The sequence below is a fragment of the Perna viridis genome, chromosome 2, assembly GCF_037379345.1.
Source record: "Perna viridis isolate PV_CMFRI_1.1 ecotype Kerala chromosome 2, ASM3737934v1, whole genome shotgun sequence".
In the NCBI taxonomy this organism is placed as follows: Eukaryota; Metazoa; Mollusca; class Bivalvia; order Mytilida; family Mytilidae; genus Perna; species Perna viridis.
Genome location: NC_142446.1, coordinates 17,116,800 through 17,139,966, shown reverse-complemented (window position 1 = coordinate 17,139,966; position 23,167 = coordinate 17,116,800). Strand labels below are relative to the sequence as shown.

The 23,167-nt window shown below is 32.2% G+C and overlaps 2 protein-coding genes across 8 annotated transcripts in view; one reads left to right on the top strand and one right to left on the bottom strand.

Annotated features, from left to right (window-relative positions):
- Positions 1-5,977: 5,977 nt before the first annotated feature.
- LOC148623856 (uncharacterized) overlaps positions 5,978-23,167 on the bottom strand; it is a 40,468-nt gene continuing 23,278 nt past the window's right edge. For 2 of the 5 annotated variants that reach the window (XM_088566101.1, XM_088566103.1), the window contains 6 exons: positions 10,342-10,583; positions 9,251-9,410; positions 8,927-9,084; positions 8,286-8,565; positions 7,731-7,808; positions 5,978-6,194 (listed from right to left, as the gene is read on the bottom strand). In XM_088566101.1, the coding sequence (XP_088422227.1) occupies positions 6,148-6,194; positions 7,731-7,808; positions 8,286-8,565; positions 8,927-9,084; positions 9,251-9,410; positions 10,342-10,569 (951 nt within the window). In that variant the 5' untranslated portion in view covers positions 10,570-10,583 and the 3' untranslated portion in view covers positions 5,978-6,147. Of the gene's footprint in view, positions 6,195-7,730; positions 7,809-8,285; positions 8,566-8,926; positions 9,085-9,250; positions 9,411-10,341; positions 10,584-11,230; positions 11,259-20,135; positions 20,417-23,167 lie in introns of those variants that run through there. The other 3 variants (XM_088566102.1, XM_088566098.1, XM_088566100.1) reach the window with 3 other exon arrangements.
- The window catches only part of LOC148623855 (uncharacterized), a 44,905-nt gene continuing 42,348 nt past the window's right edge, over positions 20,611-23,167 (top strand). The window contains exon 1 of one of the 3 annotated variants that reach the window (XM_088566095.1): positions 20,611-20,736. The gene's annotated coding sequence lies outside the window, so the exon portion shown is untranslated. The remainder of the gene's footprint in view (positions 20,737-23,167) is intronic. The other 2 variants (XM_088566094.1, XM_088566097.1) reach the window with 2 other exon arrangements.

Genomic DNA, 23,167 nt, shown 5'->3' with positions numbered 1-23,167 from the left:
ATGGGTATGGTGAATATGTTAAAGAGAAAACCTTTAATGTAGGCAAGACATAAACTAGAAAAAAAAAACGTAGACTAATACAATGGCCAACAAAATGACACAATGAAAATCTTCAAATGGACAAATGATACAACAAATAGGACAATTTGTCTAACTAACGAATGCACGTGTGCGCTAATGAGCAGACATACATCAAAGACAACTAGCTACTTGTTCACTATCAGTCGTCCAATTTGTCATTTCTGATCATCAAAACCTGTCCTAATTAAGTATATCATCCCAGTGATAACAATTGCTTTATGTCTTTGTGTAAGTTGAACATTCTAATCACAGCCACATGTTTTCTTCTTCATCAGTAAATTAAATAATTGATGTGATCTGTTTCATTTTAAATCACCCTTAATTTCACCAAGCTTACAGGAAAATGTCTGAGGTGTAAAGTGGAAGTGTTTGTTAGCCTAGATTTACTATTATTCCCTATCTGTACAGAGGTTTTAAATATCATCTAGTCCTATATATGTATAAAGATAGTAACACAGAGCACAGATGGTTAGGTGAATGAATATTTGTAGTATTAATTTTAAAGAAAACAAATATTACAGAGCCCAGTGTTCGGTTGTTTTGTTTGTTTGGTTTTTCTGATATAAGTCTATATAAACTGCTAAATACCTTTGTTCATATGAGTAAGACAGTTGTTTTGAGATGAAACGATGGAATTCTAGGAATCAAGATATTCTTGTATTCCCACGCTCTTGCATGATCGAACAGGTACATTGCCAATTATCACAAGACAATTTTTGGATGTTGTTCATAAACAAAGATGTTCCAAAATAGCATGAGAAAAATACAAGTGAATTCTAATAGACTTCATGTTGGCACTTCTTTAAGGAATGTTTGTAATTATATCTTATTTGATAGAGTTATGACAGTGTAATTAATGGATCCACCCCTTCATTCTAAAACTTCTGTATCACATAGCTGTCAGACATAGGTGATGTGTATTGGTTAGGTTGTTTATATGTCAACATCTCTCACTTTAAACTAATTAAGTCACAAAGAGATTTATTAGACACGTGTGTTATCTGATCTACAGATAAAACAATTTGTAGGAGTCCATTCTTCGACGATAGGAGTATATATTTCCATCCAAATGTCTGCTTCTTATCGTTTCTGACAACTTTTTCGCTACATCTGCAGTTAGATCAGCGATAAAAAAAACAAGAACATTCTTTTTTGTTAATATTTCAAGGTGATTTTTAACTATTATGTTTGGGAGATAATTTATAAAAACAGATAACAGACACTTACAGATAGTTGTTTTCCAACTACATCAATTTCACCAGCATCCATATGCCCTTTATCCAACATGCATAACAACTGGTATATCAATGTTCATGATTTGACAAACATTAAGGTGGCAACTGACATAGCAAAGATTTTACTAAAAATACCCCTGCAGGCTCACAAAAGGAACACCTGCCCCTTCAAGATGATTTAAACCGTGCATGTTAAAACCGTTTTAGTTGGATTATCACCCTTGCATGCATCGGACAATACAATGAACATCCACACAAACTTTGTTTTGCAATTTTATAAAATTCTAAACACTGGTTTTAGTCTATTGGCTGGAACCCTCACCGTGCACCCATCCACCTCCACTCTTAAATATTTTCAGGTTCCTTTATACCCCATATTTATATTGCAAAAGAATATTCTGATTTTTTTTTAAATTTTCGGTGTAATCCGATATTTGGACGAAATCTGTACATGTACCCTACCGAAAAAAAATCACTATAACTGACACATTTTACTACGTCAAAACCATGAGATGTGTATGCTTTAGTAAAAGAAACAATTGACATTTGGTACTTATATTTATATTTTTTCTTTTGGCTTAGTAATAATTTTTGTCCTGTGCCGATATACATGGTCACACTATTAGTTTAAACATGTTTTATTTGCTTAAAAACAAAATGGAAGTCCAAAAAAGTAAATCATACTTATTTAATCCTTTTCTAAATACAATATACACATATAGAATACCTATAGAATAAGAGAGCATGCTTTAACAATATACATTACTGTAATGGGTGTAACTGAAAGTCATCTGGAGAACAGTCCCGGGGAAGAGGGTGTGATGGTGAAGATCTATAACAGAGCAAAAACACAAAAAAATATCAGCTTGATTTACAAATCATGCAACAACAAATCTTTTTGACCCTTAAATATTCTGAAAAACCTGCTGAAAAATACAAATGTTTTCTTCATATGTTCATTCAGGGCTTCCTGATAATGAATTTTTTGCATTAAGTGGATAAGTATCCAGCTTAAATTATTTAAGTTTGCCTTTGGACTATGTATAAAGAACAATGGAAGAGGTAGTGGTCAACATCTTTCATGTTAGAACCACAACTACATAGTAGATCTGTGATGATATTTACTCGGTGCAGGTAGTAATTCAGGAAAGATGCAGAATATTTTAGTTGGGTTATCAGTATATTTAGCTTTCTAGGCCCGTATGAAAAATATTTTGGTACAATGGATCGGTCCTTACTCCTAGTTAAAACCGACTTAAATTAAGATACCGAATCAATCTTTCTTATTGTAATGTCGAGATTGTTCCATTCCTTAATAGTAGCTTGAACGAGTAATCAAGGGAACCAAGGTTATAGCGGTAATCAAAAGAATGTAATCCAGGGACAAAGACCAGACATGAAAAACAGACATACACAACAAAGAACATAAACTAAAATCTTACATACAAAGTAACAAAAGCAAATGAACAACTCGGACTCCACTAAAAACTGGGAGCATGGACCAGGTGCAACGGTAGGGAAAGCGTCCTCTGCTTTTCTAGAAACACCCGCCGAGTTGCTTTTTTTAAGGAAGGATCCCCTTGTAACAGACAATCTACAATACGGCAATAAAACGTCTTCTCCGTTTCGCAATGGATAGTTGGAAATAGATTGTACCTTAGGTGGAACAACTCAGGGGCAAGCTTATGTTCGATATTATGGAGCATTTGTAATTTTCTGCGTTTTCGAAGTTCTTCCAGTGTCTCCAAATTGACTTCTTTATAAATGTTTCCAATTTTTGTAAACACCGGTAACCCAGTTACAATTCTTGCCGCCTCCGTTTGGATTGCTCTAATTTTCCAGTGAGTTGTCACATACGCCATTGTCACACTGCATCGAAATTTGCTAAAAACTGGATTTTCGAGTTTTCCCTAAAAAAAGTGTGCAAGATATTGCAGTACTATCAGGGGATACAGGCGGGGGCGTGGCGGGCCCCCTAAAATTTGCAAAGCATGGGGTGTCAGGGGTATATTTAGGCGGTTTTAGTTTGAAACTTAATTTCTCGCTAATTTTACCACAAGATATCTACATTGCACCCACTCTAGAAGAATATTTAAAAAATTTAACCTCAAAAATATTTTCGCTCCGCTCGGCGAATTATAACTGTGCGCCCCTAATCTAAAATCCTGCATCCGCGCCTGATAATTCAACATGAAATAGAGAAAAAGAATATTCCTTTAATAGAAGTTTCTATGAAAATAAAAATATTTAATACCCCCGACCCCATAAAACGGATCTCAATGTAAAACAACATACATGCTCATTCGCAGAATACAATAATAATAAATAATATATACTGTTTGTTATAGTGTCACAAATCAGATTTACAGCAAATAAATTAAATCATATGACGCTGGGATCTATAATAAACATACTCTTTAACAATCCGATAGTATACCTGACCAATTTGACCTATTAAGAGATACACACAGTTTGAAATACAATAATTATATGACCAAGGAAGAAAAATGAAATGGGAAAGGGTGTAATTAAAACTCATTTAAAAGGGATGAATGGTATGATTTACAGGATTAATTAACACAAGAAGAACAAAAAAAGCTAAAGAATATAAGATGAAATAAAGAAATAAGTGCTTTATTTTTCATTTTGAGGTTACAATTAAGAGATTGTCTTTATGAAGAAACCAACTAAGAAGATTATGTTTTTTTTTTGCTGCACAATCAACTAAATTATGAACAGATCAAAGACTTATTTTCCCCTTTTTAAAGTTTTGTGTGTTTTAATAATAGTTCAGTAAATTACAATCCCAAATTTTTTTACACATACTAAGAAAACACCAGTTTTTGATCTCTAATAGATGAAATTTCTTCATAACAAAATTTGAAAGTGCCATCCACTGTCTTGGTCTTCCACAGAATTTATTTGACTCAGATGCTGAGCAAATGATATTTGGAATAAAAATCAGGGGCAGATGATTATTTAATCCAACACAAGAAAATACATTGGTGTGTGCCTAATGACATTTTTAATGTACGAGATACAAATAACACTCAATATCATATGCTTGAGTGGCTGGAATATTTCTTCACATGAGTATTTGAGAATAAGTAAATCATACTGTATTTGAATTAAGAAAAGATTTCTGTTAGATATAGGGTAATTGAGAATTAGAAAATCAAAGTTTTCACCTTTGTTATTTAGTTTTCTTGAAAGCTTTCCTTCATGGTCTTTCTCGAGGAGTAGGTCAAGATATAAAGCTTAAGCCTGCATTTCTGTAATGTCTTTAATTCCAAACTATTTGGGAATAGATGAGATGAAGACAGTCATCTACTACTGATAAAATATAATATAAATAATAGAAGACAAATATCAGAATAGGGAGTCAAATCCAGCACTAAGAGGTTCTACCATATGCAATACAAGGAATGAAACCTCAGTGATTTGGGGATTTTGAAATTTGTAAAACTGAAATATTGACATAGGTACACTATAATACATCCAGACAGACCTATAAACCAGAACTTTATCAAATATGTATGTCATCTGGACATTGCACTTCAAAATAACATTATATATGAAGACAACATTAATTGTCATGAATTTACACATTAAAACAGATGTTGATTTTCAACATTGTTATGACACTTACTTTAATCAAATATCATTAAAGCAATAAATATTTTGATCCATTTCCATACCCTCAGGCTATACAGGGATATGGTCTTGTGTTCTCTGTCAAGCTGACCAATCAAGTCACAGGATCACCTGACATGTCTTATTCAAGTAGAATATAAGACCACATCCCTAGCCCAAATGAATGACGGTGGGAAATGTAGGTGGATCTGAGCATTTGTTGGAGTAAAAATAAGTACCCACCATGTATATCTTAAGTCAACTTCTTTTAGAACAAAAATTAGAGAAATCAAAGAAAATAATATTGTTTTTAATGTGTAACATCACAAACTACATGTGTTGCATAGATGTTGGTGACAGGTTAAACATCTATGGTGACATCAACTAATTACCATGTTATTAAAACAGATAAAATTTTTAAATACATTCCAATAGAATATAACAGTTATTGAGAATATTCAAAGGGGATTAGGTAACATATTCTATGTCATCATTCTATACATCTCTGAGCCTACAACTATGCTCCAGTATCCTCTGTCAAGGTAATATATTATATATGATCATAACAAACCTTTTGTAAGAGGAGCTTGTTGGATAGAACTTTAAATCAAATGTTAGTTTGAACAAAGCGATTTCCAATTTTTCCTGGGACTTGAGTGAATCTCACTTTGTAAAGCTCTGGGCTTTCCTCTTACTAACTCTGAAAACCATGGGAAGCCTTTTGATAAAAAGGTCACAAAATATTAGTTAAGAGAGGATAATTCATAGTATATAGCCTTAAATCATACATCAACTGTATCATCTAGTGACTCAATTAAAATCATAATGCAGGCAAAACATTTTATTTTACTTAATAATCAAGAGTTGTCTTTCTTTTTATATATGAAATAAAGGTTTTTATTTGACACTTCTTTACTTAACATTCATAAGATACATAATGATTTAAAAAATGGAAGACAGCATGTAGAAATTATACTCATGTCATTGTAAAGTTGAAAAGATGTATTTAAAAACTTTCAACAAAAACATAATGAAAATTTCTTTATTTAGATATTGCACAAACAAACTTGTTCACAGAGGATGATGTGTTCTTTACAGATATACTTGATTGTTCTGAAAATGTTCCGCAGAGCATCCAAAGCCATACAATACTTATAACCAATAAAGCAAATTAGTTCCTGAAAAATCATCCCATTCATCAACTATCAAGTACATTGTCCAACCAATATTCTAAATCATTATCTTCTGCAAAATAAGATAGTAAGTATAAACACACATCAGAAATTCAGTGAAATGAAATGGTGCTTTCTTGAAGACAAAACACAAGATTGAATGCAGTAACATTTTTAAGTCATCATGCAGAAAAAGAATTAGGCATAAAACTGGCTTTTTTTAACATGTTTTGGATACAGTCGAACCATTGAATTATCATACCACCTTAAAGTTATCTGAACAAAGGACACTCTCACCTGTATCAGAATTTGGATATATATATGCGAAGAACTTCTGTTTGACCCTTATGTTCTATTTTTTTGTAAAGGTGGCCATGTTGTTTGATGGATAAAAAATCCCAATGTCAGTTCTATGCAGAATACCCTAAGGTACATTCTTCCAAGTTTGGTTCAAATTGGTCGAGTAGTTTCAGAAGAGAAGATTTTTTAAAGAAATAACGTTAAAAATAGCAAAAAAAAAAAACCAAAAAGGGGGAAAATAACTGATTTAATTCCAACATGGCTTAATGAAATTACAGGAAAATTTGTCCACAGACAGATCTCACCAATCTGAACACTTTTAGACATGTCAGAATTTTGTTAAGCCTATATACGAAAAACTTCTGTCTGACCCTATGTTGTATATTTAGTAACAGTGCCCATGTTTTTCAACAGATCAAAAATCCCCACTTCAGTTCTATGCAGGATAACCCAAGGAACATTCATACTAGGTTTGGTTCTAATTAATCATATAGTTTCAGAGAAGAAGAGTTTTGATAAATTGTTAACGACAAATACGACGACGGACGCCAAGGGATAGCAATAGCTCACAAGGCCTTTGGCCTTCCAATGGTAATAACTCCAACAAGGAGTTGTCCGACAAAGTTGATCCATGCAGACTTTTGTAGGCCTAATAATAACTTTAAAAATAGGGAATAAAACTTTGAAAAGGGGCAATAACTCCAACATGGCTTAACAGACTAAAACAAATATTTTACCAGGGATAGATCTCATCATGCTTAACACATCAGAATTTGGCTAAACCTAATGGTGTTGGAGATATATGGGAAAACTTTTGTCTGATCCCTATTTTTTTTCAGTTCTATGCAGGATACTCCAAGGGACATTAATACCAAGTTTGGTTCTAATTGGTCAAGTAGTGTCAGAGGAGAAGAGTTTTGAAAAAATTGTTAACGACAAAGAACGGATGATGATGATGGATGCCAAGTGATGGAAATAGCTCACAAGGCCTTTGGCCAGTTGAGCTAACAAAAGAAGTTATATATAGACTATATTCTATGAATTGTTCAGAAACAGTAGGGAACTTCCTGATAAAAACTGGTGACATAAGAGATTTTGATCCTGAAGTATCAAAAACCCAAAATGAATAATTAAAATCATATCAAAATTTTAGAATGACTGGTCAACCACAACTTATGTTATCACATGAAAATGAAGTGTCCCAAGACGACTAGACCTACAACTGCACCAAAACCTTATATAACTGCAAATTTAAAAATTAAAACCAATCCTTAAATGTACAATGTATCATTACTGGTATCAAAGCTACCTTGAGATGGTGTTGTGGTTTTCTCCTGTGACTCTAAAGGGTCTTTCAGGACTGAAGATGAGATTTGGTTGTGGTTTCCTGTGAAGTACAGAGTATCTTATTATTCAGTACTGACCTTTAACCCCAACATATAACAATACAACATATACAACCCATTAAAAAGAATGTCTTTGGTTTTTTTTTCTTTGGAAGTATGTTAGATTTGTTACTGTCTTTTAGACACATTCACATTCATGGTTTCCAATTTTTTCTCTACCGTATAAAGCAAAACAAAACACAATCCTTCCTTTCAACAAACTTACTTAGCATAATACATTCTTGTTTCTCAGCCATTCTCTTGGCATACCAATGGTAGTATGTTAAAGTAGGAGCATCAAATACATTTTAAGGCCATAAATAATGTAAAAGGCAACCTCACACCATATCTTTTTCATGGGGTTGGAAGCAAGGAAGGATAACTATTAAATAATCTTCTACATGGATTTTCATAAAATGGCCTGGGAACCAAAAAATTAAATTTGAGTGTCCTTGGCTCATTAGAAACCTAAATTATACCTGAACTCAGTAAATCATCTAGATCATTCTCTAAAGACAATACTGCAGATTGTTTTTCCATCAGTTTACTCTGTGTTGAAGTTTCTAATATCACAGAATCCAACAACTCATCCAAAGCATTTAACTCTACAGAGTTCTTTGGTTTAGTGTCATCATTAGAAGTAAAGTTACTCTTCACTAGTGTTTTTGTTTTAGAAGTAACATTACTTTTAACTTCCGATGAGCGGTATTGTCTTTGTTTATCTACTGATTTTTTTTCAAACTCTGTAATTTGCTCAGCCTGCAATCATATCACAAGACATTTACATAATACAATATGAACACATTATACATGTATATCTATATATGAGATCAGAATAACATTATTCTTAAAGGAAAGTATTTACATCATTTGAACCAGATCAGGAAATCTATTAAATGTTCTAAAATGTTTTAATAAATATTTTTTAGTTACAATGTGCATAAGTTTATACAGATTTTAACCCCTAATTAAACAACAATGACAGACAGTATAAAAGTGTTGCCAGTAGTAGCCTTAAATTTATCCCAGAACTTATTTTTTTAATACTGATAAATCTTGCAGGAAAATAATCAAAATAATCATGATTTAAAGTTGCTGTATGAAACAAAGAATCCCTTACACTGAACAGATCTTTATTCAATCTAAGAACTTTGTACAAAGGGACACAACCAACACAAGATGACAAATCTTTCAAATCCAGAGAGAGAACATCAGATTGATCAGGGGCTCCCCACTCTTCCTCTTCATCTTTAAACCTGAACTGAGATGTTGAATTGCCTGCAAAATATCAATATTTTCTTCTGTAACCTTTTTGTTAACAAGAAGTGTAATAATTCAAATTTCTTTTACTATTTTACTTCTAAATACAAGAGACAATTTGTCTTAGAATGAATGATGCACACATCAAAATATAATTATAAATTTCATTGAATGTAAAATTTACCAGCAGCTTGCAGTAGTTTAGAGAAATCTTCTCCTTTAGCTCTGGTCTCTTCCTCATCATCAGGTAGGAGATCATACCTATCCCAATTACTGACAACTTTTCTACGCTGAAATCCCTTCTTAGATGATACTCCCACAGTTATTTGGCTATCACTGTCAGACTACAAAAAATAATTTCTCATTTTTCATGACAATGATTAATCACAATCAATAACAATGATTCTGATTCTCCAAATAATTTTTGAGTAAATGTTGGGGTTGTGTTTAATCAACGAACAAAATGGTGGTTTGTAAAGACAGGAGTATGAAGTTGGTTGCTTTACAACTGAATAATATTCTTAAAATTTCTAATTTGACAAATTATTAGTATTGATTTTTTTTCTCTCTCTCAGAATTTACCTACCACAATTCACTCACAAACTAAATCAATGTCCAGGTTAAAACAATAAACTGAGAGAAAGTTACATTCAATACTTACAACTCCAATCATGAAATCAAACAAAAATAACCCAACTTGGACCTTATTTTACACACAGTGCCTGCTAATCATGACACAATTTCTTGGATTTTTAACCTTATAATCTTATTGTAAAAATTACCAATTACAAATGCATGAACAACCAGAAGGTCTGAAAATCATGCACCAGTATGTAAGTTATGCCTGTTTAACATGTGTATCAGCATGTAAATTATGCCTGTTTAACATGTGTATCAGCATGTAATTTATGCCTGTTTAACATGTGTACCAGCATGTAAGTTATGCCTATTTTACATGTGTACCAGTATGTAAGTTGTGCCTGTTTTAAATGAAATGTGTATTTGAATCCCATCATCTAATGCCAATTACTTGAATGTTTCTCATGTTCACACTGTGAATTAAATGCAAAATCAAATGCAAAATAGAATTTACTTACCATTCATAAGAAACTATGCATTTGATTAAGTATTTTAAAATGTTCAAATGCAAATTTGAATGTGCATTACTGAAAACATATCATAAATGCACGCTGTTTATAATAAAAAAATCTGTTCACTAAAAAGAAGAAATTTTGATTTCAGCTTTACTGCTACATCAAGTTCTAATAATCTTACTTCACTACTCTCTGATGTGTCAGATTTAATCTTTCTTTCCTTCAGATATTCTCTCTTTTTTGCATCACTGCTGACACCAATTTCTGAGTTATGACTTTTACTGGTAGTTCCTTTTTGGTTCCTAAACTCATTTGTTTTTTTAGTCTGATCATCTTTAACTTTGTCAGCTAAGCCATGTTTCTTCTTGTACTGGTTGTTTTTCTTCTGTTTGTGTTGATCTGGTCTCATATTTTACCATTCCACTAAAATTACACATTAGCAATTCAATTGTATAATAAGCAAAAATATAATGCCTTAGATCCCTCAAATCCAAAGTTCTATTTTTTAGTAACGAATATTGTGACCTTTGACCAACTTAACACAGTCAAAAGGGTCTCTTTCTAATATCACTTAAACTTGCCCAGGGACTGCGCTGGGCTTCGCCAATGTCACAATTTGCAATTTTTAATTCGTTCTGGTGAAAAAAATAACCAGTTGGAGTTTTTCTTGGAACCTAAGTTTTGTATATTAAAACTGACAGGATGTTTGTCAGCAACCGATATTTTCTCCAAATGTGTTGACATGGAAAATTGCTGAAAAAAATTGACAGCTGGTGATTTTTCTGGTGATAGAATTTTGGAAGCCAGAGCAGCCCCTTCATTCAAATCTAACAAGGAACCCTAAGTAACAGTGTACCTTTCCTTCTGAACAAGTTTCATTCATTCAAATCCTAAGTAATGTAGCAGGAACCAATTATGGACAGAACAAAAGATGGATGGAGTCAACATTTTATAGTGCCTAATGCAATATGTATACTTATATCTGTCTGTCTTTCCATACATTGCTTGATAACTTAATGCTAGGAAGGATTTTAATGAGTTTGATACAAGCATAAGGTGGAATCTCTTACTCTTCCTTCATAGATTTCAGAAATATCACTAAAAATAAAAGAGGGTTATGCATATAAAAATGTACATTGTAATTAATTGGTTGTTTCTCTGAACAAGTTTCACATTCACCTGAATATAGCTGAAATATTGCTGCTTGGGCGTTAAACCCTAACAATCAATCAACACATTGCTCAATTTTATAATCTTCAAAAGTACTGATAATCTTGGCTGATAACTTTTTCATCCACTTAGTATGGTCTGATTGTACACGTATACTAAAAGACATTATATTTGCCACTAATGCATGTAGTAACATGATGTAGAAGTGCAATAAATTTTTATATTACACTAGTGAAAATATTATGAGCATGATGATTCTTAAACACTCCAAATCAGATAATACAAAACAATAAAATGGTTATTTCATCAAAAGAAATGAAATTTTTTTTAACTGGCACTTGTAAGATGCCAAAATAAAAACAATATTTCTCAAAATCCATTCAATAACTTTATACAGAATCGATACCACAACAACAATGATCCCATGCTAGAAATTGATTTACATTTGGATGGAACAACTTTGTAACATTAAAGAAATGGAATTTAAAAAAAAATATGTGCCACTGATGTAAAAGGGCCTCTTGAATAATTGAAATAATTTACATGCATATTTGCAGGAGAAACTCTTTATTCTGAAAACACTCTGTTCTGAAATTTACTCAGATTTGCCAATTAAATCACTGCATTACTTGTAGTCCACAGCCAAAGGGCATCATACAAATACAGGGTTTGACAATTTTGAGAGGAGCATACATCAAAACACAAAATTGTTCCCAATCTTATTGATATGAAACAAGAGATTCCCAGGAGCCTGAATCGCTCATCTGGTTGAATTCCATCTTTCAAGGACAATAAATTTAACAAGAAGTTGTCAAACAATTTTGATTCAAGAAGACTTGGGTAGGACTATCATAAGGATCATTTCAGCAATTGAAAGTTTCTATCTATCATAGTGTTCAAGATATTGGCTGAAAACTGTAAAAAAAAACTGTCATTTTTTCCTATTTCAAGGGCAATAGCTCTTATGAGGAGTCGTCTGACAACTATAATGCCTGAAGACTATTGTAGTCCTAAAAAAAAAAAGATCACGTAGAACGAATTTAGCTAAACCTAACGGTTTTGGAGATATATGCAAAAAACTAATGTCTGACCCCCTATGTTCTATTTTTAGCAATAGTAGCCATGTTTTTTGATGGATCAAAAAATCCACCCCAAATCTATGCAGGATACCCCAAGGAACATTTATACCAAGTTTTGCTTCAATTGGTAAAGTAGTGTCAGAGGAGAAGATTTTTGAAAGAAATAACATTGAAAATAGAAAAACAAACATTGAAAAAGGGCAATAACTCCAACATAGCTGAATAGATTAAAATGAAAATTTGACCGCTGATAGATCTCATCATGCTGATCACTTTTACGAATGTCAGAATTTAGCTAAACCTAACAGTTTTGGAGATATATGCGAAAAACTACTGCCTGACCCCTATGTTCTATTTTTAGTAACGGCGGTCATGTTTTTTGACAGATCAAAAATCCCCACATCAGTTCTATGCAAGATACCCCAAAAGAACATTCATACCATGTTTGGTTTACCTTCGGCCAGGTGACCTAAAAATCCCACTAAATTACTGCCAATACAAGTACATAAAAAATCCCACTAAATTACTGCCAATATCGGTACATTAAAAAATCCCACTAAATTACCGCCAATACCGGTACACTAAAAAATCCCACTAAATTACCGCAAATACCGGTACATAAAAAAATCCCACTAAATTACTGCCAATACTGGTACATAAAAAAAATCCCACTAATTTACCACCAATACCGGTACATAAAAAAAAAGCCATCATTCCCTTTAATAGCATTTTTCATTCAAATTTTTCTCTAAATTATACTTAAGTTAGTAAAACAACACTAGTGAAATCCCTCATTTTTAATTGAAATAGAAACAGGCTTCTAATTTCCTCACTACAGTTGATTATTTAAAAATTGGGCATTACTGGAACATTACTCCGCCAAGTAATGGTGAAAAATGGGGGATGGCAAAACTCGAAAACTACATTTGGATTTTGCTGAATATTGATTATAATATTGAACAACAGTGCTAAGTTTAAAAAAAAATTATTGAACCGTTCTCAAGTTATAATCTGGAAACAGTCAGGAGACAAACACTCCACTTTTGGTAGGGTATCATATAATACCTACCTGCTTTGTGTGGCAGGGTACAAAAAATATATATTTTCCTTTGAAATATTAATTTCCAACAGTAAAATAATGAGGCAAATTCTTTTCTAATGTTTAATTAGAAGCTTATATGATCTGCTTATGTGTATACATGGTTACAGAATTTCTTAGCATACACAAGTCTATAGCTCAACAAATGTAAAACTCTTCCAATGCGTGATTGGTGTAAAACGCTCACAAAATGGTTTCACTATATTTACGTCTCAAGATCCGCTGTCATTTGGGAGCTTAAAAAGTGTTTACTGTTAAATGTGATTTGACAATGTCTTCTGCTGGAGGAAAGATTTTTCTGTCAACTAATATATCAGTTCAGCAAATATTCAAATATTTCTCCTTGCAATGACACTTACAATCCTTAGGTGCAGAGACTTATATAAGGTCATAATACGGCTATGTATTATTTCATATTAAACTTATGTGGTAAGTGTATAATATCATATTTGAACCTTACTTCTACATATATATATACATTATACAACGATCCACAAGTGCAGCACCAATAGACATTGAACACAATTATTGTAGAAAATTTTAACTAAAATTAGTGAATTCATTAAGCAAATAGGTGCATAAAACAAATTACAAATATATTCAAGTTTAGCTAATAATGAAATTTAGATGTTTAAATTGATCTGGTCACCCAGCATTCACAAATGCAAGCATTAATGAGTTTCATAATTACTCAAATTTGAAGGAAACAACTGTATTTGTAGTGGATCTGGCTGTTATACATGAGTAAGTCGGTATTGTAATGGGTTTGTGTTATGTGTATTTTGAGATGGTTGTGGAATGAGGTAAAGTTTTAGGTCCATTGCAAATAAATTATGTGTTATGTTGTATAATATTATAAATTGTAACTCTAGTTTTATTTTTCCTTTGTTCTAATGTTGGCTATTGCAGATGGTACACTGCTGGTATTGTGGTATCAGTTAGTGACATATCTTGCTGCTCTTAGGTGAACGTTCGATTTTGTTTTATAGTTTTGAGCAGTACTCTAGGTTGGATTTTACCATTGATTTTGAATTTGCAGGTTTCTTCTATGATTTATGAGTTGATGTTGTTGATATGTGTGTCCCAGTTCATGTCTTTTGAAATTGTAATGAGCAAGTATTTTGTTTTTGTAACTGAGTCTAGGGTATGTCTTTTAGGATTTATTAGTTTTGAAATGGTGTCTGCGATCTTGTGACACTGAGTGTGTTTCATTTTTCTGGATGGAATTACATATTCCACTTATCTTCCAAGGCTGCTGAATTGTTTTGATTTTGTTGTAGTATAGCAGCATCTTCTTTACAACATATTTGTCTGTAGAGGATGCAGTCTTCAGCAAATAATTTTGTTTTATATGATACTGCTGCTGGGAGATCGTTGATGAATATTAGGAAAAGCAATGGATTAAATACAGAACCATGGGGTACCCCACTAACCACTGGCAGTTGAGTAGATACCTAACCATCCAGAGCAACTTCTTGTATTATATTACTCAGTAAAAAGCTTTACCGAGCACAGTGTGATATATCGGCAGCTTGTTGAACTCTGTCCACTTGTGGACACATTATCATTTGGACACGATATTGCAATATTTTAAAATTCAATTTAAAAACAAAGGTCTGCCTCAAGGTGCATTCATGGATTTCTTTGTACCTCATTATCTCAAAAACAGTAAATGATAGGGTTAAGTTGGTAAACATACCTCTTAAAGCTCTTGTATATAGACTGGATTTTTCATATGTTTCATATGAATCTAATAAAAATTAATTTTCAAAATCACACCAAAAAAAAAAGTCGTTTTAATGGGGTGTGGTCCCCTCTTGCCCCTTATAGTTTGAAAACCATAAGAGATATCCCAGATCTGATTGAAAAACACAGACATCAATTTTCATGAGGAAACTTGTTTTTTTTAAGATCGCACAAAAAATTAAAAAAGACAATTTTTTTAGGGCATGGCCCCTAAGGCCCCTTATATTTGAAAACTGTAAAAGAAATCAGAAATCTGATTAAAAAATGCAGGCAAGGATTTTCATGAGGAATCAAATTTAAAAAAAAATCAAAATCAAACCAGAAATAAACAAGCTAATGTCAAGAAATCAGAAATTATTCAGGTGTTCCCTCTTATCCCATATATTATTACTGAGTTTCCGTAGCAGTCTCTTGTGAGGTACCCTGTCAAATGCCTATGAGAAATCTAAAATATTTAGGTCTGTTTGAGTGCCTAAGTGTAGGCCGGTACTACGAATCACCGGAATGCCCCGTAATCACCGAAATGCCCCTACAAATCACCGGAATGCCACCGAAATGCCCCTTATTTTGTTGTAAAATTATTAAAATTTTATAAATATTGATTCTATGAGATGTTATGAGGTATATCTACATAATAAAATTTTGATATTTTTACACGAAGATTTTTTATTGAAAGAAATAAATATTAGCATCAAAGAAAGATAACTCTCGCTTATTGAAACATGAATGTACTCTGCATAATAACCGATTACATACAGAAAACGATGCAAGTTTTTATCTGTTTAATAAATTATTTGCAAATCAATTGTATAACAAATAATAATTTATTTATTTTTTGTAAAAAAGGTCAATTGAAAAATTGCCCTTTTTTTAATCTTGCCGATCATAAGTTCTACCGCTCGTCGTTCAAGGGTCATTTACATAATTATACAAGCTAATTATAAATCAGATCTGAGAATTTAATAATTATCACCAAAATGCAATCTTAATTAGTTAATTTCTAATGAAGAGACAATAATTTTTGACACTAGTTTTTTTATGATCTTAAACTTGTATTTGATCTTCCGCTTCTCATCATTAAAAAATAAAAATGTATATAAGGTTAAATATATTTATGTTCTACAATCATACCACATTCTGATATTCAGTATGGCTGGGTTATACCCCTGCACTGAATGCAAAAATGAATGTGGTGAAGGCACCATACAATGTAATTTGTGCACCCGATGGTTGCATGTTCAATGTGTACCCATGTCCGATGTGCAGCTCAAGTCATGGTCGCAACCCATGCTGACCTTCCTCTGCCGCAAATGCTGCTTTGTGAATGGCGAGTTTGACCTGCAGAAATCCTTGCAAAGGTAAAATTTCATTTATATATTTTTTTTTAAATCCGGGTTCATATATTTATTTATCAAGTCTATCATAATTAGTACCATACTGAATTTTTCCCCACGGAGAATTACACTGTACATTGTGAATTGAATCGTTCAATCGTTAACTCCACCGAATACTTGAATTTTCCTCTAGGTAGTATTTCAGAAACGTAAATAAATTGAACAGCGTTTTCTTTCAGCTCGTCTACAAGGTTTTTGATGTTCTTTACTATGTCATTTGGTGAGGAATTATCACAAATGTCATTGCCACCAACTAAAATAATCACTATGTCAGGTTTGAAAATCAAGATTTCGTTTATTTTGTTTTGTGGAATATTATCAGCACGCATTCCAGATACCCCAAAGAATTTTACTTCTCCTGGAATTTTTAAGTCACCCTCACAAAATTTTTCAAGTCTAGACACGTAACTTGAACCCACTAGCGCTACTTTGGCCATTTTATTCCAAATGTCCCAGAAGGAGGAATGGCAATGAAATCTTTTTTTGGAATTTATATACAGATTCATAACTAATTGCTATGAGTAATATTCACTCAGAGTGTCTGATTTTAGATGAATAATTGATGAGTTATGTTCAGCTAAATGTCAAATTATTAGTTTAACGGTAATTACCCGGCTTAGATTGAGCAAGATGCAAAGCCGACTAATTATCAACAATCATTTTCTATGAGTAGAGTTCAGAAAATCACAAATTAGAATAACTGTACGATGCATATAATGTGATAAAAATTATTTTTAACTTTAAGAAAAAAAAAAGCGATGTGTTCATAGACGTGTATTTAAATGTTTATTATTCCTGATTTTAAATTTTGAGAGATTAGGTTTTTTTTAATAAAAATTTTCAATACAAACACCGAATTAGTGATTCCTGAAAGATACTAGATGTCAACATTCTGTTTGCAGTGGGGTGTTAATACCTACCGTAAGGAGAACATTACGCAACATTATGCAACAAATATATCTAGCAAAAGATGGCTTCATATAATTGAGCCATACGGTTAATATAATCATGTATACACAATGGCATAACATGTATATACATTGGTATTTAATTAATGTTACAATTTAGCAATTCTACATTTCCTGACATTATAATGGAAATAGAAACCTGAAAACGTTCTTTACTTTTTAAATATTTAATATTCATATGTTGAACTTAGAATAAGTATAATGGATTGTACCAGGCCTTCCTTTTAGAAATGATTTCAATTTTTCTTTTTCCATTCTTATGTGAGAACTTGTAGTACCGCGTTAAATACACGTATATGAACACATCGCTTCGATGATATTAATCTTTTTGTTTCTTTCAATTACAAATTCGTTCAAAGTGATTTTTGAGATTATCTGTTTAATACATTTCAATCGTTTTATTTTAGGCCCATTATTTATACATGACAATAGCGACTTTGAATCATATAGCAATTTCTTCAATCATCTTCGTACAAAACTAGCAGGGACAGACAAATCAAATCTTGTTTTTGGGTCAGACGAAGAACAAGCCCTTGTGAACGCAGTTATCACAGCATTTCCCGAATCTACACATCTGCTCTGCAAACGTCATCTATATCAAAATACAAAGCAGAAGCTGATTGATGACTGCGTTGACAAGGCCGATAGGCAAAGGATCTTAGACATGATTTTTGGAAATGACGGACTAATTAGCACAATGTCAGCACAAACGAAAAATTAACGAGAGGACAAAGACATTCAAAAAAACGAAAACAAAGTAAATGTTCAGCTAAGTGAATGTTCAGCTGTTTGATATTAACAGTGCGTACGCCGTATCTTGTTGTTGAGATGCCCAGAAATGGGTAGGACTCCACTGTTACTATTAAACCTCTTCGCATGGACATCTAAATTATTTTTTTCAGTTTATTGGGAATAGGTTTTTCTCTGTAGGTGAGTTATAAGGTGGAGGCGTGGGATTTATAGTAACTGTGCTCACTGAAGCATTGAGACAAAACGTAATACAATTATGTACGTCAGAAAATAACGGATCAAAGTCATTCACATTAAAAAAACTAAACAATTCAAAACAATGCGAAGACAATAATACATAGTCAATTAATGAAACATTTTTACAAGTTTTAATACCGACTTGGTAGTCATTTCCTGGTAATCTACCATTACCTATATACAAATTATTTCTTTTACAAAACTCAATCAATTTATACCCAAAATTATTTGGAGCTGACTGATCTGTAGAATACCTTTGTAAAGGAATATTATTTTGTACTAACACCTGATAATCATATACATAAGACAATAGGTCATCATCATCTACAATTTCATCTAATATTTCAAAGAGAGAGTCTTCTGGTATAACCACATCATTCAGAAGCTTAGTTTTAGCATTAAAATCACCAACAAGACAGACATTACAATCTGTTTTACTGTTTAACACCAACATTTCATTTTCTATATCTGTAAATGCTTCATTAGAAGCATACTTAGTATTTTCAGGAGGTATATAAATTCCACCCAATAATAAATTTTTGTCAGTACTCAAAATTTCTGATTGGATTTCCACCCACTGAACAAAATCACAATTTGTAATATGAAATTTTAAAAAATCTTTTAGCCCTTCTCGATAAACAATTACAATTCCACCTGATTTCTTTACAAATTTCGACCTATATTTTGAAAAACATAAATAACCATTTGGCAAATTGCCTTCAATATCATCATAACTATCAGTTTTTGTTTCTACAAAAATTAAAATGTCATTTGTCTTTATTAAATTACAAAATTCTGGACACAACAATTTGGACTTGAGCCCACAGACATTTAAACACGATACGTGTATGTTTTTTAACACATCACTACCAACGTTCACAGTTCGACTCCTGTTAGAGAGTTCCTAGCTGCCCCCAGCGGGAGGGGGGATGCAAAAGTCACCACGTTGGTTTCCGGGCTGACATATTATTGACTGTGTACCAATAAAAAAATATTATGAACTAATTTCAGCATTTAGTTATCAATTAAAGTCTATGAAGTATAAATCATATTGAGTTTCCACCTGATTACTGGTAATTACTAGAGATTGCGCAACATAGTCTTTATCTCCAATGCGAGTTATCGCTCTTTGAACTAATTGACGCTTCGAGAAACAACACTTTAAAATATTTAATTATGGTAGGAATTATGCATTTATGAAAATTTTAAGCATTAATCTTTATGAAATTCATCATGTAAAGTCATTTGAAGGGGCATTTCGGTGATTTCAATGGGCATTCCGGTGATTTGTAGGGGCATTTCGGTGATTACGGGGCATTCCGGTGATTCGTGTTACCCAGTGTAGGCTACTATATAAGTTGTGAGTACTACATGTCATGTATGTGACTAAGTCACAGCAAGTGTAAGAAACTGCTTAGGAACTTTTTATGGCATGAATACCGTATTAGCAATCTGTTAGAATGTGGTGTAAGTCCTGATGTTTTATTACGTTATTTGTGACTATGTGTCCTGGTAGCGTGCATCATACGTACATGTGCGTAAATATACAGGCTTATAATTGCTTGCAAGTCATTTTTCTCCTTTTTTAAAATCTTGGAATCGCAATCTGGTGGACTTTTCCCCAAGCTTCCACGATTGCAGCTATCTACAATTAAGTCATCTCAAACTTACGCGTGAAATACCAGAGTTTATATCATTAAAACACAGGAATCATACAATACTACATATTAGTAGTAGCCAACTCGCAACGTCCTTGTTGCGGTGTTCAATATTGTAGATGTCGGATACTGTGAACGGTACGAATTTTACAAAATGAAAAGAAGAAAATTATTGTTTCGATGAAAATTTAACAAAACACAACAAGTATTATTAAATAATTCAATTCATTACTGTATTTAAAAATTAAGATCGATAAACGTATTCAAGAGAGAAAACTTTAATCAACAGTAAATTCGTTTTGTTTAAAAAAAAGAAAAAGAAAGACAAACGTTCAATCGCCTCTCAACTGTATACCTGTATGGGACCAGTCGTAGTGGGTCAAGGTACGGTACGGCTGTCTGCTTTTTGTGGGGCAAGGTTCGTTGTAACTGTCTTGAAATTAGAGATAGTAGGGCACAGTCCGACTATTTCACGGTGAGTAGTATTAATTCAGCAGAATACTTTTCCATCTGTATAAAATATATTCGCCATGGAACAGGTTAAATAAATGTTAATAGTTTGATATATCATATTAATATAATATTAATTAAAGATCGTATGTATATGTGTCTTTTTCCATATTTTTAAGTACGTAAGTACCTTTACATGTATAGAATTCAGCTTGAATATATTTTTATGTGTAAACTTAAGATGTATCAGGGACCTATAATTAAAGTTAAGAAACTTGTTAATGAGCCAGTTTATTGATAAAATTATCACGCAGTGGAGAACGAGATTCCCTGACCATTCCACTTCTATTAAACTACTTATTTCCCTTTTGGTGAAATGATCTGAAATAAATTGCAGCACATGCCCAGAAAACATAACATGGGAGACTGAACATTTTATTCAATTTTCCTTAATATTTTAAAAACAAAAAAGTTGTGATAAGTTGATGTGAAAATAATCAATTTAATTTTGAATTATTTTCATTTTCGTAAAAATCAGGGGATAGGTAACATATTTTCAATACTTCTTTTTTGTTTGTTTTGGTAGAAAGAAAAATGTGTTAAGAACATGAAGCAAAGATGATGTTGAATGGGATACTGAAGGTTTTATTTCAATATTTGCAATATGGTACTTTTTTAATTACGATCATTTAAAGTCAAGTTGTCATTGTCGATTAAGTAAGATCTTGTTCCCCACTGCGTGTTAATATGAGATTTTAATTAGTTACAATCTCTTGAATTACAGGTCTATGGATTTATGTATACTGTGTATACACGGTTTTGTACTTTCTTGTAAAATGTTTTTCTACATGTAGCCTTGTCCTGATAATCATGATGTTCCCCATGGCGTTTTTTTTTAATCTTAAAGCTTAGGGAGGCAGTCAAGCAAAATAAAAATTAGCCTCCCAAGACAGAATAATTATTTTGGGCTACATGTAGCTTAAATGTTACTGTTGAATTATTTTGCTTTGTTACTCCCATCCCAGATTTTTGTAAGTAGACTGCATGTCTATATATTTGCATTGAATCCATGCAAAAAATGTAACTAGGTGCTAACTTCTAATTTATCAAAATATTTAAAAAAAAATGTTTTCAAAAATACACATAACTTAAAGCATTTCTTCCATTACTAGTGGACAATAAAAGCCTCATCTTGATTGGGTTCAGTGTAAAATAACTAGGAACACATTTATTCTTCAGTTCCACTAACTCATTATTACTACCACTTCTTGAAAATTATACAATGGACCTATCATAATCCTGGTATGGAACATTATGTCAGCAACCTAATTCAATTGACTATTTAAATTTGAGCATCTGAATTTGCAAAAATTTGAACAATCTGCATTTTTTAATACAGATAGTACTTTCTAGTTTGAAATGTGTTTTAAAATTAAGATAAAACCGACATGTACCTCTAGATGATTGTTCCACTTCAGAAACTAGTCTGTGATGAATTTGGTCCACTAGTCCTTGTTTAAAAATGATTAGTTTTTATCGCACCAATATTTGGTGTTAGTATTGGCCTGACCAATAGATATCTATATCCACATTCATCTAATAATTCCTTGTTACATGAGATAACCATTTAAATTATACAATACCAAGGGGTATTTTTTGCTATAATGCCAGATGGTTTAGATTGACCACATTGTAACAGTTTTGGCCAATAACATAAACATTTTACTTTAGCAATAATTGTTAATGTTTAACTTTGACAGCCCTAATCAGTAGAGAAATTCAGAATAAGATATTGACTATTAAATTTATGTACATTTTCTTTACATTAACCTCTTAAGAGTCTTGATGGCAAAATAGTTATAAATTTAAATGAAAAAAGGCAGTCAAGGAAAACAAATAAATGTTCTAGTATACACAATTTAAACACCCATAATTCTGCATATACCTAACATCAGGTACTTTGTGCCTTGAAGGATATGGAATTGTTAAACAATAAAAAGTTATTGCTCACTGTTGTTGCATAGACTTACTGTTTCTCAAGGATTACCAGTAATTTTTGTGGTGAACCATTAAATAATATAGATGCATAAATGGTCCAATTCAAAAATAAGTTAAAAATATTTCTTCAAAAAAATTAAGTGCATGTAGCTGCATGCATGGCTATACAATGACATTTGTAATATAATAGTAATGTACAACTAAATTTGCCTGTCATATTCTACAATAAATACATGTATACATTTACAATATTAACAATTCCTGCTGTATCATCAACAAAATAATAACTAAGTTTTATCCCTTTAGCATTTGGCTTCCATCAGATTTGGAAGCTGCATGGGTATATAACAACTGAGAATTCTGTAGGTTATTATATTTATGATGTAACTTCTGAAAACAGTTCAGTTGATACATTTCTCCAACAGAAATGATCCAACTTCTGTGCTGCTCAAGTGGCT